The 26,346-nt window shown below is 36.6% G+C and overlaps 1 protein-coding gene across 6 annotated transcripts in view; it reads left to right on the forward strand.

The window, feature by feature from the left end:
• ZNF280D (zinc finger protein 280D) overlaps positions 1-26,346 on the forward strand; it is a 44,366-nt gene that overhangs the window by 12,272 nt on the left and 5,748 nt on the right. For 4 of the 6 annotated variants that reach the window (XM_059858290.1, XM_059858289.1, XM_059858292.1 and 1 more), the window contains 12 exons: positions 2,774-2,891; positions 10,093-10,202; positions 11,767-11,993; positions 14,012-14,169; positions 14,627-14,727; positions 14,822-14,968; positions 15,525-15,659; positions 16,849-17,093; positions 18,208-18,348; positions 20,243-20,305; positions 20,845-20,963; positions 21,141-21,177. In XM_059858290.1, the coding sequence (XP_059714273.1) occupies positions 2,774-2,891; positions 10,093-10,202; positions 11,767-11,993; positions 14,012-14,169; positions 14,627-14,727; positions 14,822-14,968; positions 15,525-15,659; positions 16,849-17,093; positions 18,208-18,348; positions 20,243-20,305; positions 20,845-20,963; positions 21,141-21,177 (1,601 nt within the window). Of the gene's footprint in view, positions 1-2,773; positions 2,892-10,092; positions 10,203-11,766; positions 11,994-14,011; positions 14,170-14,626; positions 14,728-14,821; positions 14,969-15,524; positions 15,660-16,848; positions 17,094-18,207; positions 18,349-20,242; positions 20,306-20,844; positions 20,964-21,140; positions 21,178-23,444; positions 23,543-25,029; positions 25,138-25,586; positions 25,655-26,346 lie in introns of all 6 variants that reach the window. The other 2 variants (XR_009488128.1, XR_009488127.1) reach the window with 2 other exon arrangements.

The following is a 26,346-nucleotide window of genomic DNA, read 5'->3' on the forward strand; positions in this document are numbered from 1 at the left end:
GTGTTAGTCCAAATCAGCAGATATGAATAAGCTGGGATCAGCAATTTCATAATCATTCCAGGTGGTTGTTGGCTTCCTGTCCTTCTTGTGGTTGCCTGGAGGGAGGCCCTTCACCGGTGTCCGCTAAATAATTTTAGTCTGGTACAAGTGCATCAGGCTTTTTATTATATCTTAGTATTTAGTTGCTTTGTTGCAATATCCCTTAGCTTTTCCACAACTTCCTCTATTTTATTCTAAGCATCAGCCGTTTTGCTACCTCATCTCTTTACTATACTTCTTCTGTTTTCTTCTTCAACCCTTTATTTGGCTGTTCAGTCAGAAAGTTTCAAAACCATTCTTTGTAGCTATCCCAGGGAACGCGTCCACTTATGACACAGCATGTACAAGCATTTGCTGATTCCATTGCCCATTGACACGAATCACAAAAATGTTTTTCACACTTTCAATCGCAAGCTTGATTCATTGACTTCCTAAGTAAGTCAGTCTGGTTTTTGTGTTGTTACTGTACTACACGCTGTGTACTACTATCTGCTGTGCAGTTCCAGAAGTTCAGAGTTGATTTTTATTTCAGTCATACAGTTTGCAGTAATTTCAGTCAGAGCTACTGTTGCACTTCATAGCATAAGACTATCCTTCTAAAGAGAAATTTGTCCATAGCAGTGATGATGTTCTGGAATTCACTGATGAGAATGCTCTCCACAGCCAATTCTGTCTTTCCCTTACTTACTAGGCACTTTTCTCAGTGTCAGGTTCTGGTTGTTCCTAGGTGATTTTGAGCGATCAAAGGTCCAGTCCTATACGTTGTAGTTTTTCAAGGTTTAGTTACCAATTGCCATATAGGCTACCACAGTTGAAAATCTAGGATGCAGACTATGAACCCAATATTGTCATTAGTAGCAGTAGTGACAAATAGTAGTAGTATTTAGTAGTAGTAGGCACCACTACTAAAAGTAGTGCTGTAATACTTCACTTAAGCCCTAGGAAATTAACTTAGAAAGATGTAGGGCTTTGCCTTTCTGCATGTGAGAGCATCTATACATGTCAGTTTGGGGTTTTTTGTTTGTTTTTGGTGGGGGGTTTTTTTGAGGGTTTTTTGTTTGTTTGTTTGTTTTGGTTTTTGTTTTATTTCACCAGTGTGGTAAAGCTGTTTTGTTTTGGTTTTTTAAAAACATTTTTGTTTTCTAAAGCATCGGACAACATTGGGGGATTTGTATGTAAAATGACAGAGCCAAATTATTTTAAAATACCTGTTAACAAAAAAGGACTTTTTGAAAATTAGACAATGAAATTTTCAGTGTGTCTGGTTTTATGATTTTTTTCTTGCTGGATATGTTTAGTATATACTGGGGAGATGTATCCATGCCATCAAAATAACCAAACTATGATCTTGTTGAAAATTAAGATACTGGCAGGACAGTAAACCAAAGAAACTACAGACTAGTAAGAGATGCAGAGTTTGTATGTAGCTGTTGTACTGGTCACATTGCAAATGTAAATGGTGTGCATAGGGCTCTGCACTCAGAGTCTGCCACACATTTATCCCCTGAGCATTAGTTGTGCTTGAGGTGTGGCCTGCTGCCAGAGGTGCTTTGCTATCCTTTCTCTGGCTCTTCTGAAACTGTTGTGACTCCAGTAGCACCTGCCCTGTTGTGACAGCAGCTCATGTAGCTGTTACTCATAGCAAATACAGCACAAAAATTCAGTAACTATTTCCTCAGCTACTCCTGAATATCTGTCTTTAATTTGGTTAGAGTGGATTAGGTCACTCACCAGAAGAGTGGCTCTTTATTAAGGTCCTGAAGGGTCTTCATTTAAGGAGATGTACAATAAAAAGGCAGGATGGGGGGGCAGCATCTTCCTTTTTGTTCTGGTATTTTGGATAATAATGCTGAACAAGATTATCATACCCGTTTATGTACTTGTGCTCTTTTCGATTTCTTTCCATTAAGTTTGCTTTACGTGGTGGTAGTTAAAGATGTGGTAACTTGCACAGGGATGTTTTCAAATAAGTAGCACAGTTGTGAATGGGAAGCAGTTTATGAGCTTGATTTTTTTTTTTTAAATTTTTTGGCCTTTGTCTCACGGATTTACTGATGACAAGGTCTCTGTATTGTGTATTGGATGTTTTTTAAAATCTGTTTATTTTTTTATTTTAGGAAGATAGCCTACTTTTGTCAATTTTTTGTTTCGCAGTACAAAAGTTGATGAAGAGTAAGCATTTGAATTATTTCAGAGTTGAAATTGCCAATACCTTTCCATTTCTACCTTACTGTTGCTTTGAGAAGCTTCTACTTGCTACAAGTTTGTACTACTTTCAAGTTCTGGTTTTTGATCTTTTGAAATGCAGCAAGATGTTATGCAGGAGTAACAGGCAAATGACCGAGTTTAGGTTGAAGGAAGAAAGTATTTCGTTTTTTTGAAAAACAATCAAGTATAATTTGAAACGTCAGACTTTTTGGAACAAAAGCCTTTACAACTAGTAATTCAAACAGATTAGTGATATTTCATTAAATGGTCTTTCCCAGGTCTTAAAATTGTTTTTACTATTCTGAATACACAGCTATAAAAACTAACAAGCACTGATGAGAATTGCAACCTTATTAAAATGTCAGAAGAAACTATTTTTGGGAGATTGTAATGAACTTGTTTTTCAGCTGAGTATTTTTTTAATAAGCAATCATATGTTTTTAAAATAAACCCTTTGAAGCCTGCAAGTAAAAAAAGAAAATATTAAACCTCAAATTTCTTTTCCCTCTTGAAAATATCTTATCAGGATTATATTATGGATTCTCCACCAGATGCACCAGATAATACATCTGGTATACTGTTTGGTGTGAGACAGAACTCGGGAGTTCCACAGTACCAGACTGGGCCAGCAGTGAATGTTACAGGTGGGTATAACTGTAGTAGTTGATAAGAGAAACAACCAACCTAATGTCATTTAACTCTAGTGCAGATCTGTGGGTTATAACTTTAAATAGGATTTCTAGAATATAGTATAACTACTTTTTTCTTCCCCCTGTACATAACACTGTATAATGTTTAATGAAATAAACTTTGGAGAGTTGTATTGTCAGACTTTGCTTTTCAGTGCATTAGGCTGACTATAAAATCAACTGATGTCTTCTTATAATGCTCATTTAGATGGGAAAAAGCATTGCCAGATCCACTGTCTTTTTTGACAGGTAAAGGTTTGTTTTCAGTATACTCATCACTCTTTGGCCTGTGGGAATAGGAAAAGACTGTTAGCAAAAGAGGGGCTGTGAACAGTACCTGAAGAACTGAATCTGCTGGGTGGATTCCCTGTAATGATGATCTTGGTTTTCTGACTGCTCTATGCAGGAGTTGGAGTAGATGGGGTCAAAAGGATCATTGCTGAAAAGGAGGGGAAGGGAGAGAGTATGTAATTTGACAACAAACCCCTTTTATTTTTTTTAAACTAGTTTTTCAGCAGTAAATATTTAATCTATTTAAAAAGACATTAACAAGAAAGCACCTTTTTTGTGTGTGTCACAGCAGGTGAAGTAGATTTGAAGCATGCAGTGTATTCAGTCTTAAGAAGACTACAACTTTGACTTCCCTCCTCCTCTTTGAAGGATTGTACTTTTGTAATAACTGACCAGAATCCCATTATTCTGTCTATAAGTTATGGGTGACCATGACTTCTGATTCTTCCCTGAGGTAACAGGTTAAGTACAGTGAATGGCCTGACTGGTCATGTTAAGAAGTTAGCTAGGACAGAGGGATAGCTAGTTTACTCAGCCTCATGTGATGATTTTGCATTTTTAATTTAGGTATTCACTCCAGAAATGTATCAGTGAAGGGTTAGCAGTGTATATCTTGCTTGTGTCCAGCCATTCTGTTGGTGTCATTCTTGTGTTGGGTTAAATAGCTTTTTGTCAAGTAAGGAACGGTTTGTTTTTTTCTAATGGTTCAGTATTCCAGCCCTTGTTGTCCAAAGGACAGGTATTAAAGCTTAATTGTTTGTGGGGGTTTTTTTGAACTTTGGAGACTTGCTTGCATACTTAAAAATTACTTGTATTAGTCTCTCACTGAGAAAACATGAAATGCTTAAAAGCACTGAGGGCTGCAATTCACAGCATTTGAAATGTGCCATACTTAGTCTATGTTTATTTCTGTAGGATGGCAATAGGATTTGAAAGTTAAAAGTTTTATTATTGTGGCTTGAAACACTAATATTTTTGACACAGAAGGCAAATTTAAGATACATTTCACTTTGCAGAAAGGAAGTGTCTGTGTATTGTGTGTTTTGGCTTGCTTGGTGAGGCCATATAATGAGATTAAATTCATGTTCATGTATGCCAAAGCCTACTTGCTTGTGTTGGTGCTATGCTTCCCTAATTGATATGCAGCGCTGTGGACACAAGGCATTCTGGAATATGGTTTTTAAAAGCAGAATCCTTTTGGGAACTGGCCTTTGATGCTCTGCAGGACAATATAACTTATGCACATGGATCATGAGGGACATTTTTTAGCTCAGTATAGCGTAAATATTTCTTTCTGAGGTCTAAGCAGGGAAATGGCAGGTTGCTAAGGGACACTAACCAAGCATCTTCTTAGGCTGCTATATAGGTGGTAGTGTTTGGGTCAAGGGCATTGGTAACTCTTCCATGCAGGGTGGTAGCACTGGGGATGTGTGTGAGATGTAGCTTGCCTACTGAGAATATTGTGAGAACATTCTCCCACAAACTCCCACCCACTGGGAGGAAGGAGAAGTTGCTGTGACCCAAAGACCTGTCATGTGGCATTGACTGGACTGCATCCATGAATCCATAGCTCCAGATTAAAGGGAGGTGTTGGTGCAGGACACTGCACGGAGAGGCCTGAAGCAATTTGCCTTTCGTGTGCCTATTCTGGTATCACAGTACATTTTTTGCTTTTATTCTAGGTTACTATTTCTGATGTCTTTTTCCATCATTTATAAAATCAGGCCCAGCCAGCACGGACGCACAGAGCAGCATTAAGGTGTTTTCAGTGGTGTTGGGGGTTCAGAAACCTGTCAGCAAGGTGGTGCTGCAGCCAGTATACTTTGCTCCTTCCTTGCCATCATGGTTGTGGTACACAGGAATATTGTGTATATGAGCACAGTCAGCTCCTGGGTAATGGCTACTGAAGTGTTCACTAATAGCACAAAATGACCAAAGAAACCAAAAAATAATTGTTTGGTTACTGCGTTTCCCTGCTGTCCTGAGTACTTGGAGTCCCTGTGACCTGCTGTATAGAGAATTGGACAAACTAGCCTGGAATGTGGTTAATTCAAGGAATTGTGGTGTCCACACTCCAGCTGAGAGAGTCACTTTCATGATAAGAGGTGTCAATCTGATTTATACCAGCAAGATATTAATTAGTACTTGGAGGTGGTGTGATTAGTTTTCAAAATAGGCCTGTTTTTTTTTTTTTCACGTGGACAAACAAGATAACTGAAATGCAAACCTGTGTATTATAGTTCTTCTGAAAGAGAATTTACTAGTCAGAATTGTATAGACAAGACTACTCACCTTTATAAATATGTAAAAGTCTTCAAAATTTTTATCACAGATGTGTTAATTATGAACAGTATTTTCAACATAAAAATACTCCTTGTTTCCAAATAGGGTTTTCTGCAGTCAAATAAAATACTTCACTGAAGATCCTTGTAAACTCAGTCAGACCTTGTGTCTTTCCCCTAGCCCTCATTGCAGAGCTACACATAGTTTAATACACAGCAGCAGCAGCAGTTCCTGCTGTAGGTTGATGGCTGGATGCTCAAATAGCCTCAAGTGATAGAGGGAAATGCTCAAGTCATACCAGCTCTATGGAAGCCTTTGCTGAGCAGGACATGTGTCCATGTAAGCAGCTCATGTACCGAACACGGTGAGTGTAAGTAAATTAAACCCCCTAGGAAGTAGTAGCATCTAATGAATAACCTGATCATTTTGTGAATGTGTGAAAGAATGAACCTTAGGCAAGCAATGCACAGAGCAAGACATTGGAGCTTAATATGTTCATTTATATCAAAAAGAAGGAAAGGTGTACTACAAAGGAGAATGTTAGGATGTTTATGTATCTGTATATTGAGTGAATTATGTTTTCCCGTGTTTGAGGCACAGTATGGCAAATTCTCCAAGATGTTCATCAGCATTCCCTGCTGGGAGTCTGCCTATGTGCATTGAATGTGGAGATTCTCCAGACTGTTGGCCAAGTTTAGATAGTTCCCACTGAGTAAACAGAACTATGGGTGCCAGAGGGCTATTTTGTTTCTTCTCAGATGTGTGAATAATTTTTTGTGACACAAAGTATTTCTATTTGTTGAGCTTATTGTTACACCCTGAGTAATCATTGGAGCAGCTATGTGATTGTAGGGGGGGATATGGGATATATTGTGTCCAGAACTCTGAAGCCTTTGACATATTTTATTATAGTCTTAAGACTGTTTGCAGTCTGTCATTGTGAGAGGTTTACAAGACCTGTGCTGGCACTTCAGACTTGTTGGTTTGTTGCCGTGTCTTTCAGGTCTGTTGAGGACAGATCTCTGTACTGAGTTCATATCATCAGGGTAATCTTACAGTGACAGAAACATGGGTTTCTGACCAGATGAAGCTGAGTGTTTATGGGCATGTTAATCAGCCACTGAACCTCCCAATTTCAAAGTTGTTGGTGGGTTTTTTTGTTTTGGGGTTTTTTTTTTGGTGGGGCCTTTTGGTTTAATTTTTTTTTGTGGATTTGTTAGGTTTTGTTTTGTTGTTATTGGGGTTTTTTTTGTTTTGTTTGTGGCTTTTTGGGGGGTTTTTTTGTTTGTTTTGTTTTGTTTTTTGGGGTTTTTTGTTTGTTAGTTTTTACTGATTTTCTTCAGAAGAAATACTCAAACCATAAGGACATGTAATGTTCTTCCAGAAGAAGAGACCAGATAGATGTGCTCTGGTTGGTCATTAGAAGTTACAACACTTAGTTCATTTTGCATGCAAACTGAAGTTTACAGAGTTACATAAGAAACTAGAACGGCATTAACACAGAACCAGAAAGAAAGGAGAGGTGTTTTCCATCAGAAGCACAGAGCTTGTTCCAGATAGCAGGCATTGCAGAAACTAGCTGCTTAGCTTAACTTTATTGCTGTGAACTCACCTTGTCTTACATTAGAGTGGGTCAAGATGTGAAAAGTAGGCCAAATGAATTCAGGTGGCCACACTATGATTTACTGGGGTTTCAGAGCTGGGTCTGTATCTCTTGCATTTACCCTTTCCTGCTTCACTGGCCTGGGCCTTCAGTCTGAGTTGGATATTTTCTTCAGAATGGCATATAAGTTTAGGAAAATATTTAAACTGCTTTGTGTGGACTCTAAATTGCTGACATCACTAATGTGTTCTAATTACTATGGTAATTAGTACTATTAGTACTAATTCAAAAAACTGAGGTTTTTTAAATTAAAGTACTGTAGGTCTAAATGAGAGTGGTTTTCTATCTAAACTCGTGCTACTTCTGAAGGCGACAGTGTAACTCCAAAACAGGCCAAGCTTATTGAGGTAGGTGCTGGAAGCACCTTGGCTGTTTCACCTACAGGTAACTGTCCAACAGTTGCACAGACACAAAGTGGATCTTCAAGCAGTAGGAAGTTGGAATGATCTAGCTGGCAGTCCTGCCTCTGTGTCATGGAAAAAGCTAACACATCTGTAGTGTTTCAGTTGGGCAGTGTTTTTAATGCTCTTAAGGCAGTGTAAGTAAGTAACTGTTCTTATGCTGTAAAATAAAAATCGCTATTCTATGCTAGGGTTTATATACCTTTACAAATTAATTTACCTGAGGTTATTACCTATTCAAATTTTAGACCTTTATTGTTTAGTAGGTAGGTTTGAATTCTGTAGAGCAATAATTAGTCATTCAGAGACAGATGATAAAAATAAATGCCCTGACCTCGTTCTCTTAGTTGATTTTCTGTGTCAAAGAAGGGAGTAGGGGGTTGAAACTTCAAAACACAACCAACCAGAAAATCAAGATTGAAAGAATTCTTGACTTAATTCTATGACTGCTGAATTTATGAACTAAATCTGATTAGATGAAGGAAAAAATCCTTTTAGCAATTCCAGGCAAGGCAGTAACAAATTAGATTGTGGAATCCCCATCCTTGGAGATACTCAGAAGTTGACTGAACTCATGTTCTGAGCATAAGATTAGACTTGCTTTGACTGGGAAGTTGCAGGAAACCACCTCCAAAGGTCCACCCTAAATTATTTTGTGATTCTGTACTTTGACTAATTATTTCAAAGTGTGTTTTGCAGTTTTCCCCCTCTTTTTTTTTTTTTTTTTAACAGCAGTGTTTCTGATATAGTTTGAAATAGTAGTGGGAGCGGGAGAAGGTCTATTTCAAAGAAACAATGTTATTGGAAAGATTTTTCCTTCCCTGCAAGAAGAGAGCTGATCTGGCTGTTTCAGAGTATTAACTATTAGTTGCATTTTTGTCCTGAGCCAAAAGGTGCTTTCTAGTGATTGCAATAGGCTAGGGTTTATTTGACTTTTGAGACATTTCCGAGACATTCTCTGTCCTATAATGTTAAAATGATTGTCTGGAGTAATTTCAGATTTGGGTTTTTTGCATTTCTTAGTTAGAGCTTGTTTGCTCTGTCCAGCTACCAGAAGGACATGGCTATATGAACATTTCAGCAAAAAAATTTCCTCCACCCTCTTTCGGGTGAAATTGATATTGTGCTGCAGCCTGTAATAAAGATAACTGAAGGATCTTGCTAAATTCAGTAAAAAAAGAAATAGATCATATTCACTGAGAACCTTATTTTGCTGAGTTTGTCTCTAAGCCACCCCATGCTGGCATAGCAATTTCTAATCTGTCACAGAATCCAGCACTGAAGCAGTGCAGAACACAAGGTTTTGCTGCAGAACTGGCTTTCTTCAACTCAGTTTGCACTTAGCTGTGATGTGTCAAAATGTTTTACCAACTGTAAGAGTGAAGACTTGCAGCACTGTTTTATGGTACATCTTTGACATGGCCATCCACTCATGTGAAGGACTTTCTGCTTAATGATGGTTCTTAGCAACACTGTTATCTTAAGGAAAATTACTGTTTATTTGTGGTCTGGGCAGGACTATTTTTATGTAAAAATGTGAAACACTATTGCATGGTCATCTCTTAACTCACAGACTTATTCATTCCCTTGTGTTTGTTTCAGTTTTTATTACATCTTTTCATAGTCCTGGCAGGGAACAGTTGACTCTACTGTTCAGATGTTTCCTGTGTTTAGCTTCTAAACTACTTAGTATGGAGTCCTTCAAATCTGTGAATGACTTGAGAATGCAGGAGAATTTCATCTGGAAAAGTAGCTCTTGCTCTGATGTTTTTTGACAGTTTGGAGAAAACTCAAAGCTTAGTTTATTCATTAAAGTTTAGTTTATTCATTAAACTAATGCAAAGCTTTAATATCTCTTTTTCTCAAAAGGTATTAATAATTTATGTTTATAAGAGAAGCTTAATTTCCTTTCATTACTGGGAGTAATTATTAATTTTGAGGATTTATTCTCTAAATTCTCCAAAGACACCTTTGTTTAACAGAAATAATGTATTTGAAAAAGCCAGGATTCCAACAAATCTCCCGAGAGAAATAGCGTCATCATTGAGAACCAAATGGTGAAATTCCTTTCCAAACTAATCAGGTTCTATCTGAACCCTGTTGTGATTATGATCAGGTTGTGGCAGAAAACTGGCTTTACAGGTTCATTTGAAAAGTTTGTGAAATAAAAACATCAAAAATCCATCCTATCCAGGATGGGGTGGGCTGGTAGTGCACAGGAGAAATGCTCTCTCCCTGTCATCCTACCTTCATCTCCTCATGTGTTTTTTCCTTGTTTGTTGATAAGATTTTGTAAAATGTGTTCATCAGTCTTTGTCAAACAGAGCAAACTCCACATCATTTTGGGAAAAAGAATAGTTAAAAGATGCTTGTAAAGCCTTGTTTATGGTTACTATAGCTTCATTGATGGTAATAGTTTTCATTTGAAATAGCATATTTTACTAGAATACTGCCACTACTACTAAATTGAGTATTCTGCTTGTGAATTCTGAGTCTTTATATGTTTTAAATTTTACAGGGACAAATGCTGCATCCAGTACCATTAAAAATGGTGGACCTTTTCCACGAGCTTGTCCAAAATGTAATATACATTTCAATCTTATGGATCCTCTAAAAAATCACATGAAGGTAAAATATTTTGGGGCTGGTAGGCATTAGAACAAACTGTGGGTTTCTGTTTGGTTATGTAAGAGTGCCTTGGTTTGATAGGAAGCTAGTTTGGCTTCTGACTGCTGTCAAGGAGAACCAAATGCTCCAAGTCTTGCAGTCATGGAGAGCAAGACAGGAGCAGGGAAGCTCCAAATCTTGCTACTTTTTGCCTCATGTTTCCAATGTGCTGAAGGTAAGTGTCTGTGAGAATAGGCATCTGTATAAGATTGCAGCTGACACAAAGATGACAATGTAAACTTACTGTTTTATCTTGATGTATCACTTGGCAGAGCAAGATAAAAATACTTGATACTTAATAGGTAAGAGTTTTCAAGCTGTGTGGAAGAATTTCATTTGTAGTTCATACTCAAACACTGTGGTAAACAAAACTTTCAGAAACTGAGCATCGCTTAATTTGATTGTGAATCTACTTACTACTATTTCTGGAAACATTTTTTTCTGGAAAATATTTATCATTTGGCAAAGATTCTCACAATTCTCAGGCATATGTATTTCATTTCAGGGACAGAGAAATGGCTTTGCAGTCTGTATACAACATGAATATCCAAAACAAAAAGAACTATCAGCTACTGTAATAGACAAACTTGTGAGGATCTGAGTTACTGTTCTCACAGATGGTTCTGATGTACAGGGTTACAATACCCTAAACAGTAACTGCTGTTTCCTTCAGTTCTGAAACATAATTAAGAAATACAGATAGCAGTGGAAGAAACCCCAAGGGTTTTAACTTTTTCTAATCATTATTTGTACAGAATAGCTTTTGCACTGAGTACATCAACAGAATGAAGGAACCATTGAAGAAGTGTGTTTGCTTAGGATACTGAGTTACAATTCCACAGCAGGAAATTGCTCCTTGCTAGTAGGCTTACGGAAAGTAGTCCTGCATGGTAAGAACCATTATTCAGCAGGAGAGAAATTTGTCCTCTGAAACATTCTAATTTTGTTGGAAACTTCATAGCATCTTCTTTATGAAGTGTGCCGTACTTTTTAAGTGATAAGTTTCATGAAATAGTTCGTGGCCTAAGCATTCTTTATGTCTACTTGAACAATGTCTATTATGTGACTCAGAATTCTGAATTTTTTAGTAATGCTGGAAAGAGCTTTTGAAGGTTTCAACATACGTTCTTCCCTAAGAAATAAAGGACAAAACTTGCCATTAAGTTCTCAATAAACACGCTTGTCAGCAAAATACTTGCATGAATGCTGCTTTTTTCTTTCATTTTATTAAATGTAAATGAAACAGAATTTTTTTGCAAGAATAAGGCAACACTAGTATTGTCTTCTTGATTAAATTTATCTTACATGAACCTATGAGAATCTTCTTCAGTTTTATAACATATAGTGTTTTATTACTTAAACACTATTCAAAATTGAATATTACTAAGCTCGGTGTGTCAGAGAATTAAGCTTTGCACCTCTCATTAGTGCCTTCTGTTTTTAAAATGCTGTTGTCATTGATGCAGTTTTGTGAGACTGATAACTTTGTTTCTGTGTTTCATCTCTTTTCCCTGTTTGTATCCAGTACTGTTGTCCAGATATGGTAAATAACTTTTTCTCGGAAACGGTCAAAACTGAGTGTTTGAGCACAAGCAAAACCACTGAATCTGAGAAAGGAAAGCTGATTATGTTAGTTAATGACTTTTATTATGGGAAGGATGAAGGTGACCTCCAGCAGGTACAGCAGGAGCAGAAGACTCATACGACATTTAAATGCATCAGTTGTCTCAAAGTTCTTAAAAATAATATAAGGTATTTGAACTTAATTATTTGTTTCCTTAATTATTTGTTAATCACTTACAGTCCATAGTAGTCTCATGTATTAAAATTTTGTGTTTCTGGAGTAGAGTTCCTTTTGTACAGAAAACTGATAACATTGGGTGACTAAACAGAAATTGAATTAATTTTTACTTTGCATGTAGGACCATAACTTGGAACTTTTTACAGTTTAGAGTATGAATTTTAGTGGTGTCTAACATAAACATAGTTTTGATAAGAGCAGTTGTAGGACTTTGGGGTTAGAAAGGGCAACACAAAGGATTTTACAGTTTGCCATCTGGATTGATGGCGATATTGGTAGATGGGAGTGTTAATTCCCTTCAGGGACGCACAATGACTAATAGTCAGTAGTTCACTTATGTAACATCTGTTATTTTGTTGGAGTAATTTTACATCCAAATGCTGATAAAACCCCAGTAAGCTGTTTTAGTAGGTAGACAAGTTTGTGTCATCGTTCCTTTGGAAGTTAAGGTCACTGAACTTTTTTACATGCACTCTTCAAGGGAAGCTGAAGTAGCAGAATGTAAAATTGAAAAATGGACTATTGTTTCAAAGGGCACAGTCTGCAAGTTCAAGTGAGCAGGTTTATGCTAACATTAGACACATATTATTGAAAAAAACAAGTTTTCTGTAATTAAAACAATGACATTTGCTATTAATCATTAAATAGGTACTATTTTCTACTCAGCATTATATTGTAAGCAGTTGGTGCTGTGGTGCCTATGTGTTCCACAGCAAGTCAATAAAAATGTACAAGCCTTTTTTCTTTATTTCTTTAGCATTGACTTTAATCATATCAATTTTGATTGTAACCGTGTAGCTTTATTCCACAGTTCTATAACTTAAGAATTTTTATTCCAAGGTCTATTTTGCACCTTTATGTATAGTGGACAAAATAGATATGTCTTACCATCCTAATTAAGGTATAACTTTTTTGACCTAAATTCAGAAAAGCAGAAAGTGCTTCATCATGGTAATCCCCTGCTTTCTTTGAAAGATTTCTGGTTGGACATACCATTGCAATAATTTTCTGTTAAGGCATTATGCAGTAATAGTGTCAGTTTCTTTTGTCTGCTTAGAAAACTAGAGAGATTAAGTTAGCTTTTTCTAGTTTTCTAGTTTCTGTTTTTTAAGCAACTGCATGATAGTATGAGCTTGAGCTCAAGAGACTATTCTTGCTCATTTGTGTTTTCCAGTACCAGGGTCTGCATTCCTTTTCTGAGTGTCTTAGGTTTAATAGTTCCTCTGGCTGTACTGAAATAACGTACATTCAAAACAGGAATTTTGGAAGTTGAACTGTAGTGGGTTTGCAGATAACCTGTCCTTGTGCTGCTCCACCAGTAACAGTGATCTGCTGGTGCTGTCAAGGGAGCCTGGACTTCTGGACAGATTAATGAGGAAAAGCTGGTAACTTAAATAGCACCATACCAGTTTCTCCCACTCTTTTAATGTTGGCTGCACAGTGGCGTTTTTGATAACTGTCCTTCATAATTCAAGGTCAGGCCTAAATGCACTAGACAAACAATGTTCCTGGAACTCCTGCCGTGGTTTTACATAAAGCTGTCATGTCCATATTGCAGATACATTCTTGCTACTTAGTAGTTTTCAGCAGAGCTAAAGTTACACGTGTTTCAGAATGGGGCTTTGAGATTGCCGGTGGTGAACAAAGTGTGAACAGTTGATGTGTTCTTATTGTCTTTACTTATTTCCCTATATTTCAAGGCAAGAATTTTGTCTAAGCAAACATGAGAAATGTAATAGGTTTAGTCTTAGAACATATTTTAGATTTGATGTGTGTTCCTTAAAGTCAAGATTTCTAGTCAGCTTTAAGTTTGTTGCCTGTTTTTTTAGCAAACACTTACTACTTAATTTTTTTAAATTGAGAAGTCCTCACAGAGTAAAATTTCTAAAGAATCCTGTACATCTTGGACATGATATGTATAGGGAATGATCAAATGTAGTTTTTTACACCTGTTCACTATAATTTCAAGGTTTATGAACCACATGAAACATCACTTGGAGCTTGAGAAGCAAAGCAATGAAAGCTGGGAAAGCCACACCACGTGCCAGCACTGTTACCGACAGTTCCCCACGCCGTTCCAGCTGCAGTGCCACATTGAGAGTACACACACGCCTTACGAGTCGTCCAGTGAGTTGGGTTTTTTCCTAAGCCAAAATTTTTAGAAATTTCCCAACTTTTATTTCCTGGATTGTAATTTCATAATAAATCTATTGTACTTGAATAACAATAATCTTGAGATTTAATATAGCAACAGAGCACTTTATTTTTCTTTTGAGAGCAATATATATGCAAAAAAGTATTTATAAAAGCCTTTGGTTTTTTTCCTTCCATTTTTTGTTAGTTTATTTATATGTTTTTAATTGAAAGCTTTAAGACCTCATGTTTAAGGCCCTTGCCTTCCTGGCTTTCTGAAACTGTACAGGGAATTTCTTCTAATGAGTGGAATAATCATAAGATTTCTTTACCTTTAATGATATATACATTTCATGTATGTGTGTATAGATTTATATATATGTATTATCATATATGTACATACGACCCCTATCAAATTTTTAATTTTTTCTTGTTTTTCCGCTTTTTCTAGCGATTTGTAAAATCTGTGAATTATCATTTGAAACAGAGCAAGTTCTTTTGCAACATATGAAGGACAATCATAAGCCAGGTGAAATGCCGTATGTTTGCCAGGTATCTCAGAGTGACTTTTATATTTAGATTACACCACTCCCCTGTCTTCACTGTCAGTAAACTTGTAACAAAAGTGTCAAACTTCTTATTTTAGGTGTGCAGCTACAGATCCTCAGCTTTTTCAGATGTAGAAACACATTTTAGAACAGTTCATGAAAACACAAAACATTTGCTATGCCCATTTTGCCTCAAAGTTATTAAAATTGGAGCACCGTATATGCATCATTACATGAGGCATCAGGTAAGCAGATCTTTTCAATCCTTAATGCTAGAAAAATGCTGAACACATTTAAGGAATCTCTCTCTGAAAAAAGAAATGTGTCTGATTTGTATACTTGTTACTAGGTAAGAGTAGTAGTAAGAATACATTAGAAGAATTTCAAAAATCTTTAAGGGAATTGTCTTGTTTCTGTGTGATAGCAGCTTCCTGTTTAAAGTAATCTCTGAATATCCTTGGAAGAATCTTCTTGCTATTTGGTTTCTTCATTACATTGTAGTGATTTGATTCTGCTGTACTTGAGGTTACTAGCAAACCTGCCACTAGTTCAGATCAAGAAAAAGATAATGAAGTGTCTTGTAACTTGGAATCTGATTCCTCCTCTTCCTCTTAGTAGCTGTACTGCCTTGCATTTTCAAATATCTAATTCCTACAGGGTATCTTCTCTTTGTATAGCATTAGGAGTTTGTTTGTTTAGTTGATGTTTTAGGAACTGCATGAGCATTGCTTGAGACAAGCTAGGGCTAGAGTTTTGTCATGCCATCCATGCTTACTATAGATCATCATTTGTCTTTAAAAGAAAAAGGGAATATACCGTTGCACTAAATGCAGACTGCAATTTTTAACATGCAAAGAAAAAATGGATCACAAGACTCAGCATCACCGAACATTTAGGAAACCCAAGCAATTAGAAGGCTTGCCTCCTGGAACAAAGGTGAGTGTTCGTGCAGGAAAACTTAAGGGGACAAAGGAAAAAAGGTCTTGGTAGAGAAAAGAAAGAAGGATAGAAAGAAGTGCTTTTCTCCTTTCTTCTGCATAGAATATGTATGCTTAAAACTGGGTTCACCAGGTCTTCTTTAGGTTCAGCATTTGAAGGTATGTGAGGAGAACTTGGGTCCCCTCAGAACACTTATGCTGTCTTTAAGTCAGTCTTCCATTTCTCAAGAATGAACTACTTAGACTAGGATTTTCTTGTAGATTTTGGGACTTTTTTCAACAGTTTTTTAGTAGAGTATCAAAATATATGTCCTTTCAGTTTCAAGGAAGAAGAGAAGTTAACATTTTGATCAGCTCTTCACAGTTAATTTGCTGTAGAGTCAGGAACGGGAAAGCTACTTCAGCTGCTGTTGATTGTCTTGCTTGGCAGAAGGAATGTAAAGCATCAATTCTTTACTCTGTGATGATACCTCAATATTTTAAAGATTTCAGGGTCTTCATGACCTAACAAAAGCTTGGATTAAGTTAAAGTTTATGTTAGTAGACCTTGACATGATGAAATGATAATACTGAAAAACCTGGAACCAGATTTAGAAGACAAGGTGCTTCTAAACTAGGAGTATGGGTAAGAAGTATAATTAGGAGTCATATTGTGAGTCAAAACCACATTTGAGAGCATGACAAAGGAGTTCAAGAATAGCAGATAAGAGATCAAAAACCAGAATTACTCCTTGGAATTCTAGCATGAGAAACAGACATATCTGAAAGGAGTTGACTAGCTCATCATGTGGCAGTAAGACACAGACTTTTTTGTTAAATCCAGGCACTGATGGAATGGTTTGACATTCTTCTTAGTATGGCTGATTGGCCTGACACTTCTGCTACATTTTTTTCATTTAAGAAAGCGGGATCTAGCCAGTTTCAGCTCTGGAAAGAAAACATGTTTTATCATGACTAACTATTTAAACCAAAACGAACTTTTTAAGTGTCCAGTTGGCTATTAGAGGTCAACTCTAGTCCAACAGTATTTTCAGTGTTTTGTGGTTTTCAAAGTAATCTTTCATCAGGAGAGTTTCTTATATTATGATTTGTGCTGTGAAGTGGCCTAAACTTTGAGACAAATAGAAGTACGAACTTGGAGAGCTTATATCTAAACAGTTTTTTTTTTTTAAATTTCATACTTGTAGGTGACTATTCGAGCATCTTTGGGATCTCATCAATCAGGATCATCAGCTACATCTTCTGTTAGTACAAGCAGTTCTACATTTCAGTTATCACCTAAAGCTAAAAATACAACTACTAAAAATCATAACAAATCTAATACAAGTAAATCAAGAGGAAAAACAAAACAATCTACATCGAGGAAACAAAATGCATGGACAAACAGCAGAAGGAAAAAAGAACCTACAAATATAGCATTTCATAATCTAAGGTAAAATACTGGCATTAAAATTGTCTTCAAGTACGCCTGGAACATAAATAATTCATCATTTAATGGTCTTTAAGTAATTTTAGTGCTGTAATACAGAAGATCTGGTACCACAGGTTTGCTGAGAAACTTGCATAAACTTTCTTCATACTGCTACTGTGGTTGTAATTCTGAATCTTCAGTCACTGATTTTGGTGATGGCAGACTCCTTTATGATGAAAGAACAAGTGTTCTGGAAACTTCCCTGTGTCACGTTTAGAAATTTTCTCTGCTTTGAGCCTTTCTTTTTCTTTTTTTTTTTTTTCCTCTTTTTTTTTCCTTTCCTTTTTTTTTTTTTATTTGAACCTATTTGTTAAAAGATAAAATCCTGTCTATCCTAGGAGACTGAGCATTTTTGGGGAGCTAATTAAAAAAAATCAAGGAAGTAAATGCAAGCTATTGGGAGAATGCTGTCCTTATCTTGACTATTTATTGGGGTTTGCTGTCCTTATGTTACAATTTTCCTGGGTGTTTTATTTTCCTGGGTGTTTATTACACTGGAGTGTAATTTCATTGGTTATGATGAGTTAGCATTTTTTTTTTGTCAGAGATGGAAGATGCCCCTCCAGTTTCTAACTTCCTCTGTGTGTAGCTCTGGGAGAGATCCAAAACAGTCAGTGAAACTGGGGAAGAGCAGGATTATATTCTTGCTTTGTAGATGCTTCAAAGCTTGTGGGTAATACTGGGGTGATAGAAAAGCCAAAGGCTTTTTCTGTGCATTATGATGGATGGAAATAATTATTGGCAATACTTCTGAAGTACATAGAGACAACAGCAGCAGCTGAAGTTGGAGGTTCTCATCCACTGCATTATCTCTTCTTTCCAGGAGTGGCCAATAACGGATGCGTACATTAACTTTCACTTTTTTATTAGGATCATAATTAAATAATAATTTAAGTAAAAGCAAAGTTTCCTTCCTTTCTGCTGGTGTAACTTTTAAGTATTTAGCTGATGCATTTTTAAATTCCTCATTTTTCTCTAGTATAGGCAAGCTTGCTACTTAAAGCAAAAAGTTTGAAACAGTTATCTCTTCCGAAAGTGTTGCTATTAACTGATAACTTCTTCATGTCACTGTCAGGTATCATGTGGGAACTCACAAATGCATTGAGTGTTTCTCAGAAATAAAAGATTTTGCGAGTCACTTTCCTGCATACGTCCACTGTAGTTTGTGCAGATACAACACCAGCTGTAGCAAAGCCTATGTGAATCACATGATGAGGTAAGAACTCTTCTAAGTTTTTACTGGCTTAGTAAATACTTCCTAAGTTCATGTAAGGTGTGAAGTGTTTGTTAGGTGAACTTTGATTGGGGTCCTCAGACTGGCAGGGAAATGCATAAGGTTGGATTTTTTATTTTTTAGCGAAGGCTTAAAGTCTACGTTCTTGTTTTGCTTTAAAAATCCAATGGTTCAGGCAGTATTATACCACAGAAACTCTGAAGCAAAGGTATCTTCCATAATCACTTCATCTTGACTTGGCAATAATGACTAATTACTGCATGTTCTCTGGATTTCAGATTGAATGTCTCATTTGATTTTACGAGTGCTGAATGCATACAGGCCACAGCTATCTCTAGTGAAGTCTGTGCTCAGATTTGAAGGATGTCTCAAATAGCAAACTCAAGTGGATACTTTTCCTTACACTACTTCTGGTCATCCATAGAAATAACATCTCATTTTGTCAGCACTTGTGGGGCAGCATAGGGTATTAGTGATGATAGCTGTAAAAACACCCGTTAAGAGCACAAATGCATTGCTTTCAGAGCCATAGAATTATACCATACAATTCTCATCCTTCAAATGGCAATCATCAAGAAGGGACTCTGAAAAAAGCATAATATGCTTCCATTTTTACTGCCTTTTAGTAACTCCCAGTCAAAATTGTACTTTATCTAAAGAACCCACACTCTCAATTGTACCTTTAACTTGCGCTGTCTACACCAGGAAGCAAAGGTCTCGGGTGAAAGTTAAAGGGATTTCTAGAATTATTAGATACAGATCACATAGCAGTGACAATAAAACAATTTTTAAAACCTACTTGTTACTCCTGTGCCCTGAAGAAGCCAACTGGATTGTGGAAAATAGTCAATGTTTCTTTCTGAATTCATATACATAGGAAATGCCTTGGCATTTGTAAACGCTAGGATTCTTGAATCTGTGATCTAAGTTTTCAGATACACTTGATATTCACCTGTTCATACCAATTTCAATGCTCATTAAAGTCCTAGACTGAAATAGTTTGCATGCTTTTATGTGTGTAATCTATTGTTGGCATGCTTAAAAAAATAATAAAATAATGTGTTCAATTCCAACTGTAGAATAAAAAATTACTCTGGAAGGGGAAGGAGGGATCTAAGGTAAATTGTTCCTATTGTTGCCAGCAGTCTGGATGGCAGGTCAAATTCATCCATGCAGTAAAATCACCAGTCTTTGGTGATTTTACTGCATGGATGAGTACAGGTGAGTACAGGTGGTACTTTGTCCTTTGTCCCCTTGATGCACTAATGCATCTCCTACTGTGATCCTTTGCAGCACCTACCATCACCTCTTTGGTGAGTGTAAGGAAAAAGTGATGGTGAGGAGGAAGACTGTTAGATGGAGGGTGTTTATGGAGGAGCAGCCCCTGTACTTGGCTGCCTGCACTTTGTTTCATGGCAGAGAACAGTGTTGGCACATACTTAACGTGCATAAGAGACAACTTCCAGGTTATCTGAAAGTTTCATGTCTTATTAAAAGCCATCTCTTTAGGAAGCACAAGTTCAGCCAAGTTTTAGCTCTTTTGTTGTGCATTCTATAGCTACAGCTATGGTTCGTCAAAAGCTGAATTGTTGATGGTAGCAGTAATAGTATGTTCTCCAGGACTGTGCCAGTAAAGTTTAGCTTTTCACCTCCCAAGCTCATTTACCAGGGAGCCAATGTTTTAAACTAGAACTGAGATTCACAAGTTCGTAAGCTTTAAACATTTAACGTTTAAAAATAATGCAGTTCAGTACCTTAGGCTTCTGTTTTCATGTTTTGTCCTAAGCAAATTGCAGTACCATGACTAGTGAAGGGCTTATGCAGAGTAATGTATTGCAGAAAACCAGTCTAAGTGTTAATGTTCTCATATATTCAGCTTTCACAGTGCTCGTCCAAGTAAAAGGTTTTGGATCTTTAAGAAGCATTCAGAACAGCTACGGTAATTCAGCTTTTTTCACTTACAGATGATTATGGTTTACTTTCTGACATTGAACTGATAACTTAGATTGAGATTGTAACCTGTTGAATTTCCACAATTTAGAGCAGAGAAATGAAACCATTTGGTTTTCAAATAGCAGTGTTCTGGTCAGCGACAAAAACTTACTTGTCACATTTATGAACTTAATTCTGAGCGGTTTTAATTTTTTAATTTTTTTTTTTTTTATTATTCATAAGATGCAAAATGGGGAGGGGGTCAGAGAAATAAAAAAACAACCATCCAATCAGAGAAACTCATGCTCTACAGATAAATTTCTGTCTAAAGTCATGTTCTTTGTACTATATCCAGCATGGAGATGCCCTGCTCATTGATGGGAATTTCCTGATACTAGTTGCAGTAGAAAAAGTAAGATTATGTTTTTGTGAATCATCTCATCTGAAGTTGATTTTTTTTTATAGTCTGTCCAGTTGCTGTAAGCTAAGAAAAGTGTTTCTATGACCATGTTGTAATTGCACTTTGTTTTTGATTTTATTTCCTAGAGGTGTGACTGTAGTGTGTCTTAACTGTGATTTCCTGGCTGATGTTTCTGGCTTGGATAACATGGCTACACATCTGAGTGAGAACCAGACTCATACATGTCAAGTTATTGTAGAGGAAGGTGAGTACAGGTGGTACTTTTTTATACAGTATATAAATACTTCCATGTGGATGTCTCTTGTGTTATCACAGTCCTATTTTGAGTTGCATTATTTCTGTACATGCGTTTACCAGTGAGTACTTCTGTATTTCCACATTTTAAAATATTCTTAATTCAATCCTTTGTTTTTGTTTTCAGTTTCCACAGATAATGCAACTGCTGCACAAGTGTCTCAGTAAGTTTTATTTTACTGCTTAATGGTTTTTTTCTAATAATTTAGTTATATTGCCAAAATTTATACTTCGAACTTGGGTTTCTTTTGAATTCCATAGAATTTGAAATGTATGGATGAACACAGACCTTTACTGTACTAGTACTTTTTCATCTTACTATGTCCACAACTACAAGAATGAAGAGATAAAGCAAGCATCTATTGCAGCTCAAACAAAATCAGTTTGGAGAAAGATAAATAGTTGTTGCAATACTGGAACTTCTCAATTCTGACCTGTCTATGTAAAATGAGATTGTTACTTCTACTTAATACTAGCTTTATCAAATTAGTGGTTTATGTTTTTTATGTAGTATGAATACAAAAAGGAATGTCCTTTACTGAAGTAGGACAAAATCAGTCTTAATATTTAAAAATATTTAGGAGTGATCATATGACCAAGGCATATGGCTTTGTAGTAGCTTTTTTATTCTGACTTTCAAAGAGGAACTAGTATGTATTCGTCAGGGTTTTTTAAGGATTTGAAGAAGAACCTGCAGTATTGTGGAGATTGTATTTCAGATTGTGTTAGTTTGGGGTTTTTTAAACCTTAGAACAATCAGACATGCCAAGCTCTCCCTGATGATCCTGAAACAGCTTCTGAGGCTTTATAGTGTAGTTTATGCCTTAATTCAAGGTTTAGAGGTGTGTCAGTTAAATCAAACATTTGTGTATTCTTCATACTGTATCAGAATACAGAATGAAAAATGTCAGTTAGACTGCAAAGAAATATTTTAAAAGATGTAACAAAAGGGTTTAACCCTGATAACCCATCTAGCCTGTAGTAGGATTCTAACAGGAGTTTAGATAGTCTCATGCATGGTGCAAACTCTTCCAACAGAGTGATAAGTTCTTAGGCCTCTAAGCATAAATCAGCTTTCACTGAGTTTTGGAGATTGCCCAAATAGATTATTTATTATTTATTAGGTATTTTCTTTCTTAGTTTCCATAAAGTGGCTAGTAAGAGGAGGTCCTCTAGTAGTTTAGCTTTCAGTGAAACTCGAACAATGACAAAATAAAGTGTTGAGCTATGATACTTGTGGAAACATTAGCTTTTGTATTTGGAGCTGGCATTAGGTGTTGGCAGTTAATGCCTGCTGAGGTGTGTGGAAGGAAAGGTTATAGATATGTTGAATGGTGGCTGAGGATGTACAGCTGATGCACTCATACAGCTGTGGCAGGCTGTCGTCAGTACTGCAGAAGGACCTTGCTGTCTTGAATACATTACAGAGACCTATGGAAATATGTAAGAATGTTGGCTGTATGGGTATATGTATATGTTGCTCAGAAGCAGATGGATGAGCACTGAAAAGACTTGAAGTAAAGTCAAAAGTATATGCAGGTTTGTTTCTGCAAGATGTTAGAGTAGGACAGATGCAGATAGCCATTATTTTGAGAGTTCTGATGCCAACAAAAAATAAGTTACTGGTACCACGAGAAGTGATGGAAAATCCATGATGGTGCTTTTTGAAACTGTCAGGCTCATAGACTTCATTAATTTCAGTGAATCTTGTCCGGTTCCATATGCTAGTTCTCGGATACTTTGGACAAGAATATATCATTGCTAAACTGAAGAGTATACCTCTGTAGCAGATATTCTAATTCATAATTTGCTGTACAGAGTACAAAAAAAAAAGTTCATCTTTTTGTGGGCTGGTTCTTAGTGGTCCTCTTTGGTTGCTTTGGAAGAAGAGGAACTTGCAGACAATATTCATAGCTTCTGCTGTATAGTTTCTCAATGATCTCTGAATGTTTCTTCCAATTCTTTGACCTATAATTCAATGACTTGGTTATGGGACTCTTGAGAATCACTTCATCATTGGAAACAATGACTCAATTATGATCTTGAACACTTTTGGATCTTCTCTTGCATCTCTCACATGGTGTCTTTGGGTGTCTTATTATATGTTGGATTGTCTGTATGTGTTTTAAAACTCATTTTTATTGCTAATGATCAGACATGTTCCTCGAACTCTGTGTACAGTTACAGAGCCTGTCTTTGGACCAGAATCCTGCCATTAGTAATACAGATAACCTAGCTGGATGTGTTCCAGCAGAATTTGTTTTATAAATTTTTACTCTACATAAGTCTCCTTGTTTGTTTGGTGATCCACCTTGTGCTGAGGAAGTAAGATTTAATAACTATGCGAATACTCTTCTAATTTGCTCAACTCTACTTTGCACAACCATTAACATATTTTTAAATGAACTGACAGCAGACATTTTTGTTGCAGGGCAGTTGAAAGTGAGCAGGTATCCTATACTGCCTTGGCTCACTGATACATCATTGTGGACCAGAAAATTGAACCCAGTCCAGCTTGGGATTATTTTGGTATGTAAGCAAACAAGGATCTGACCAGACCTTTTCCTTTTTCTTCATGCATTGAAGCTGTGGTATTCTCTTCTTGCATCTTTTTGACAGCAGGTCTGGTCTTTTCTCCAGATATTGTAGTCTAAGGCCCTTTTTGATAATGTTCTCTGCTTTACAGCATTGACTGGCAGCTTTTTGGGGGCTGTGCTCTGTTGAAGAGAGGCTTACCAGGAGTGTCACTTACATGGTGCAGTGTTCCTTTGCTGCTCATGTGCAACATTTCTTCCCTGCTCCAGTCTATCAGTATCATCCCAAGCTAGAGTAGTGAGTAAATGGTGATGTATATGGGCTGACATCAAAGCCCATTTTGTTCTGAACTTGATCCCACCTTCTGAAACTAAAAAGCTTTGTTGTTTTTTGGGTGTTCACTAAAGCATACAAGTCCTGATCTATTTAATATTCAAGTAAGTTACATTTTTTTCTGCCAGTGACTTTGTGGTATATAGTGGCAAAATATGCTTTCAATGTCTTCTGTTGCATGTAACTACATAAACTGAGTCTTGGCCAAAGGGATTTATTAGCTGCTTTGCTCTCTGGTAGCTAAGCTTCTTTTTGCTCCAAAATACTGAGAGGAGGAAAGCATGTAGTGGAAGTACATACATTTATTGAGCCTTGATTCTGAGGGTGGAGCAGCTACAGTTCCAGTTGATTTCACACCTTGTTCTTTTGGGATCATCTCTTATCTTCAGGGATGCTCTACTCAAGCTGCCGGGACGTTTGCTGCTTTTGATTTTACTGCTTCTGATTTCATCTTCAGTTCTAGATTATCTATGGCAAGTTTATCCATCAGGATATTCGATGAGCTTTGCCTTTGCAATTATGAACTTGTAATGTTCCTCCAAACTCAGCCTCCTGTTTACAATGGATATGTTTTGGTTGAATCTCTCATTTCCTAGCCTGAAAACAGCCTAATAGCTAAAGCTTATCTCACTTAAGGATCAATCACTGATACAACTTCCTAGTTGTAAGAGTTTGGTTTTGCTGAATGCAAGCTGTTCTTGATTTGCAGCACTTCCTTTTTCTGAATAATCAAATTCTTTGAGATTTAATTCATTTTGACCAGTTTTTTTGTCCTCTTGACTTTTAGTACTCAATCACAGGTCTGGTGATAGTGAGCTTCTGCAGCTGTTTAGTATTGCTAATAATGGCAAGGATCCTGTCATCCATGGTCTCTTCCACGTGTTTTGTGACTGAGCATCTGCGCACTTACTCAGTACCCTCAAGTCTTGCTCTTTTTGCTACTTTTTTTCCTTCTGACAGAAGCTGTGTTCCATCTTGAATGCTGCTGTTCAGCTTCAAGCATCACTTACCTACTACAGGTTTTTCTTGCAGGACTTAATTCTGTTTTCACATAGCAGAATTCAAAAAAACATAGTGGGTTTGTGTTTTCATTATGATCATGCTGTTCATTTCAGAGGAAGTTGAATTTGTATTTCACTTTCATTCAGGTTTCTGACAACAAGAAGAATGGAATGTGATTGCAGGTTTTTGTGGCTTTCAGAAACATTCTCTAAGAATTTCCCAGAGGTGACACTAGATAGACACTTGGATTTGAAGTTATGTGAATTCTGTGTCTTTTAAATGCTTATTTGGAATATTGTCCTTCAGTTCTTTTGCAGCTTTGCTTCAGAAATTTAAGTTTGAAACTTGCATTTTAAACACTTCTTAGGGTACTTACAGACATGAGAGATTTGTGGAGATGGTTCATGTAGAATCAATTGGCCTTGTGACATCCTGTTTCCATTTGTGGGAGAATCTTGGGAAAGTTACTCATGTGGAAAACTCATAAAAGCACTTCTAAATCATTAAAATAAACCTGCCTGACTTAGTATTCAATCTTTCTTATGATCCCAACAATTTACATGAATAATGCAACATATTGGACCATATCTGCAAGGGCAGAGCATGAATATGCATAATAGAACCAGTTTAGCTTATTATCAAAGATGTAAGATTTCATTTGTATATAGCATAACCTATCTTTTTTTTTTTTTATTATTTTTAGGACATTGAGTGTCACTGCTTGACTAGCCAGTTATGTTTTATCTTTGTTTGAAAAGTCATACAAACAAAGTAAATGTTTGTTTCTGTTATTCTGTTAAATGTAAATGTACAGCATTTAAAGTCATACCTGTCAAAAGAGGGAATTTTTGCAAGAAGGTGGGATTAGTTGAAAAAAAAGCCAGCACCTAAAAATCCCAAACCCAAAGACCTTTCCCTTTTTTTGGGTATAAATAAATTTAAATTTTTTAATGCTGTGTGTGATTCAGTTGAGTGTCTGGAAGATACCTTGAGCCACTTAATTTCTAGAAATTCTTGAAGCTACTGTCATCCCACAAAAAGTTACTTTTGGTTAGGTGTGGACAAAAAAGAAATGTTTGGCAAAAGATTCCAGCTGAGTTTGTTCTGCTTACCCAGTGAGCCTGAGAGATTGCTAGGAAGATGGTGGCTTATGATTTGAGCTTGGTGTGCAAATATATACAGTTTTATTGTGTGAGAGCTATTTGTGCTGAACTGCATTTTAGAGTCTAGCTTTTGTTACTGACTCCAGATCTCTTCCATTAATCCTAGGTATCTCTTCATCTCTCAAATAAAGTCTCAGATCAAACTGAATGTAGACTTCGAAGTGTCTAAATTAATGTTCTTGCTTGACTTTTACTCTGAGTCACTTTGATTTTATGGCTGATCCATTCTGTTGGCTATCTCAAGGTGAAATTTTGTGCTCAGCTGCTCCTTTTTTATGGGCAGTTTTTTTAAGGATTGAC

The sequence above is a fragment of the Haemorhous mexicanus genome, chromosome 13 (genome assembly GCF_027477595.1).
Source record: "Haemorhous mexicanus isolate bHaeMex1 chromosome 13, bHaeMex1.pri, whole genome shotgun sequence".
Classification (NCBI taxonomy): Eukaryota; Metazoa; Chordata; class Aves; order Passeriformes; family Fringillidae; genus Haemorhous; species Haemorhous mexicanus.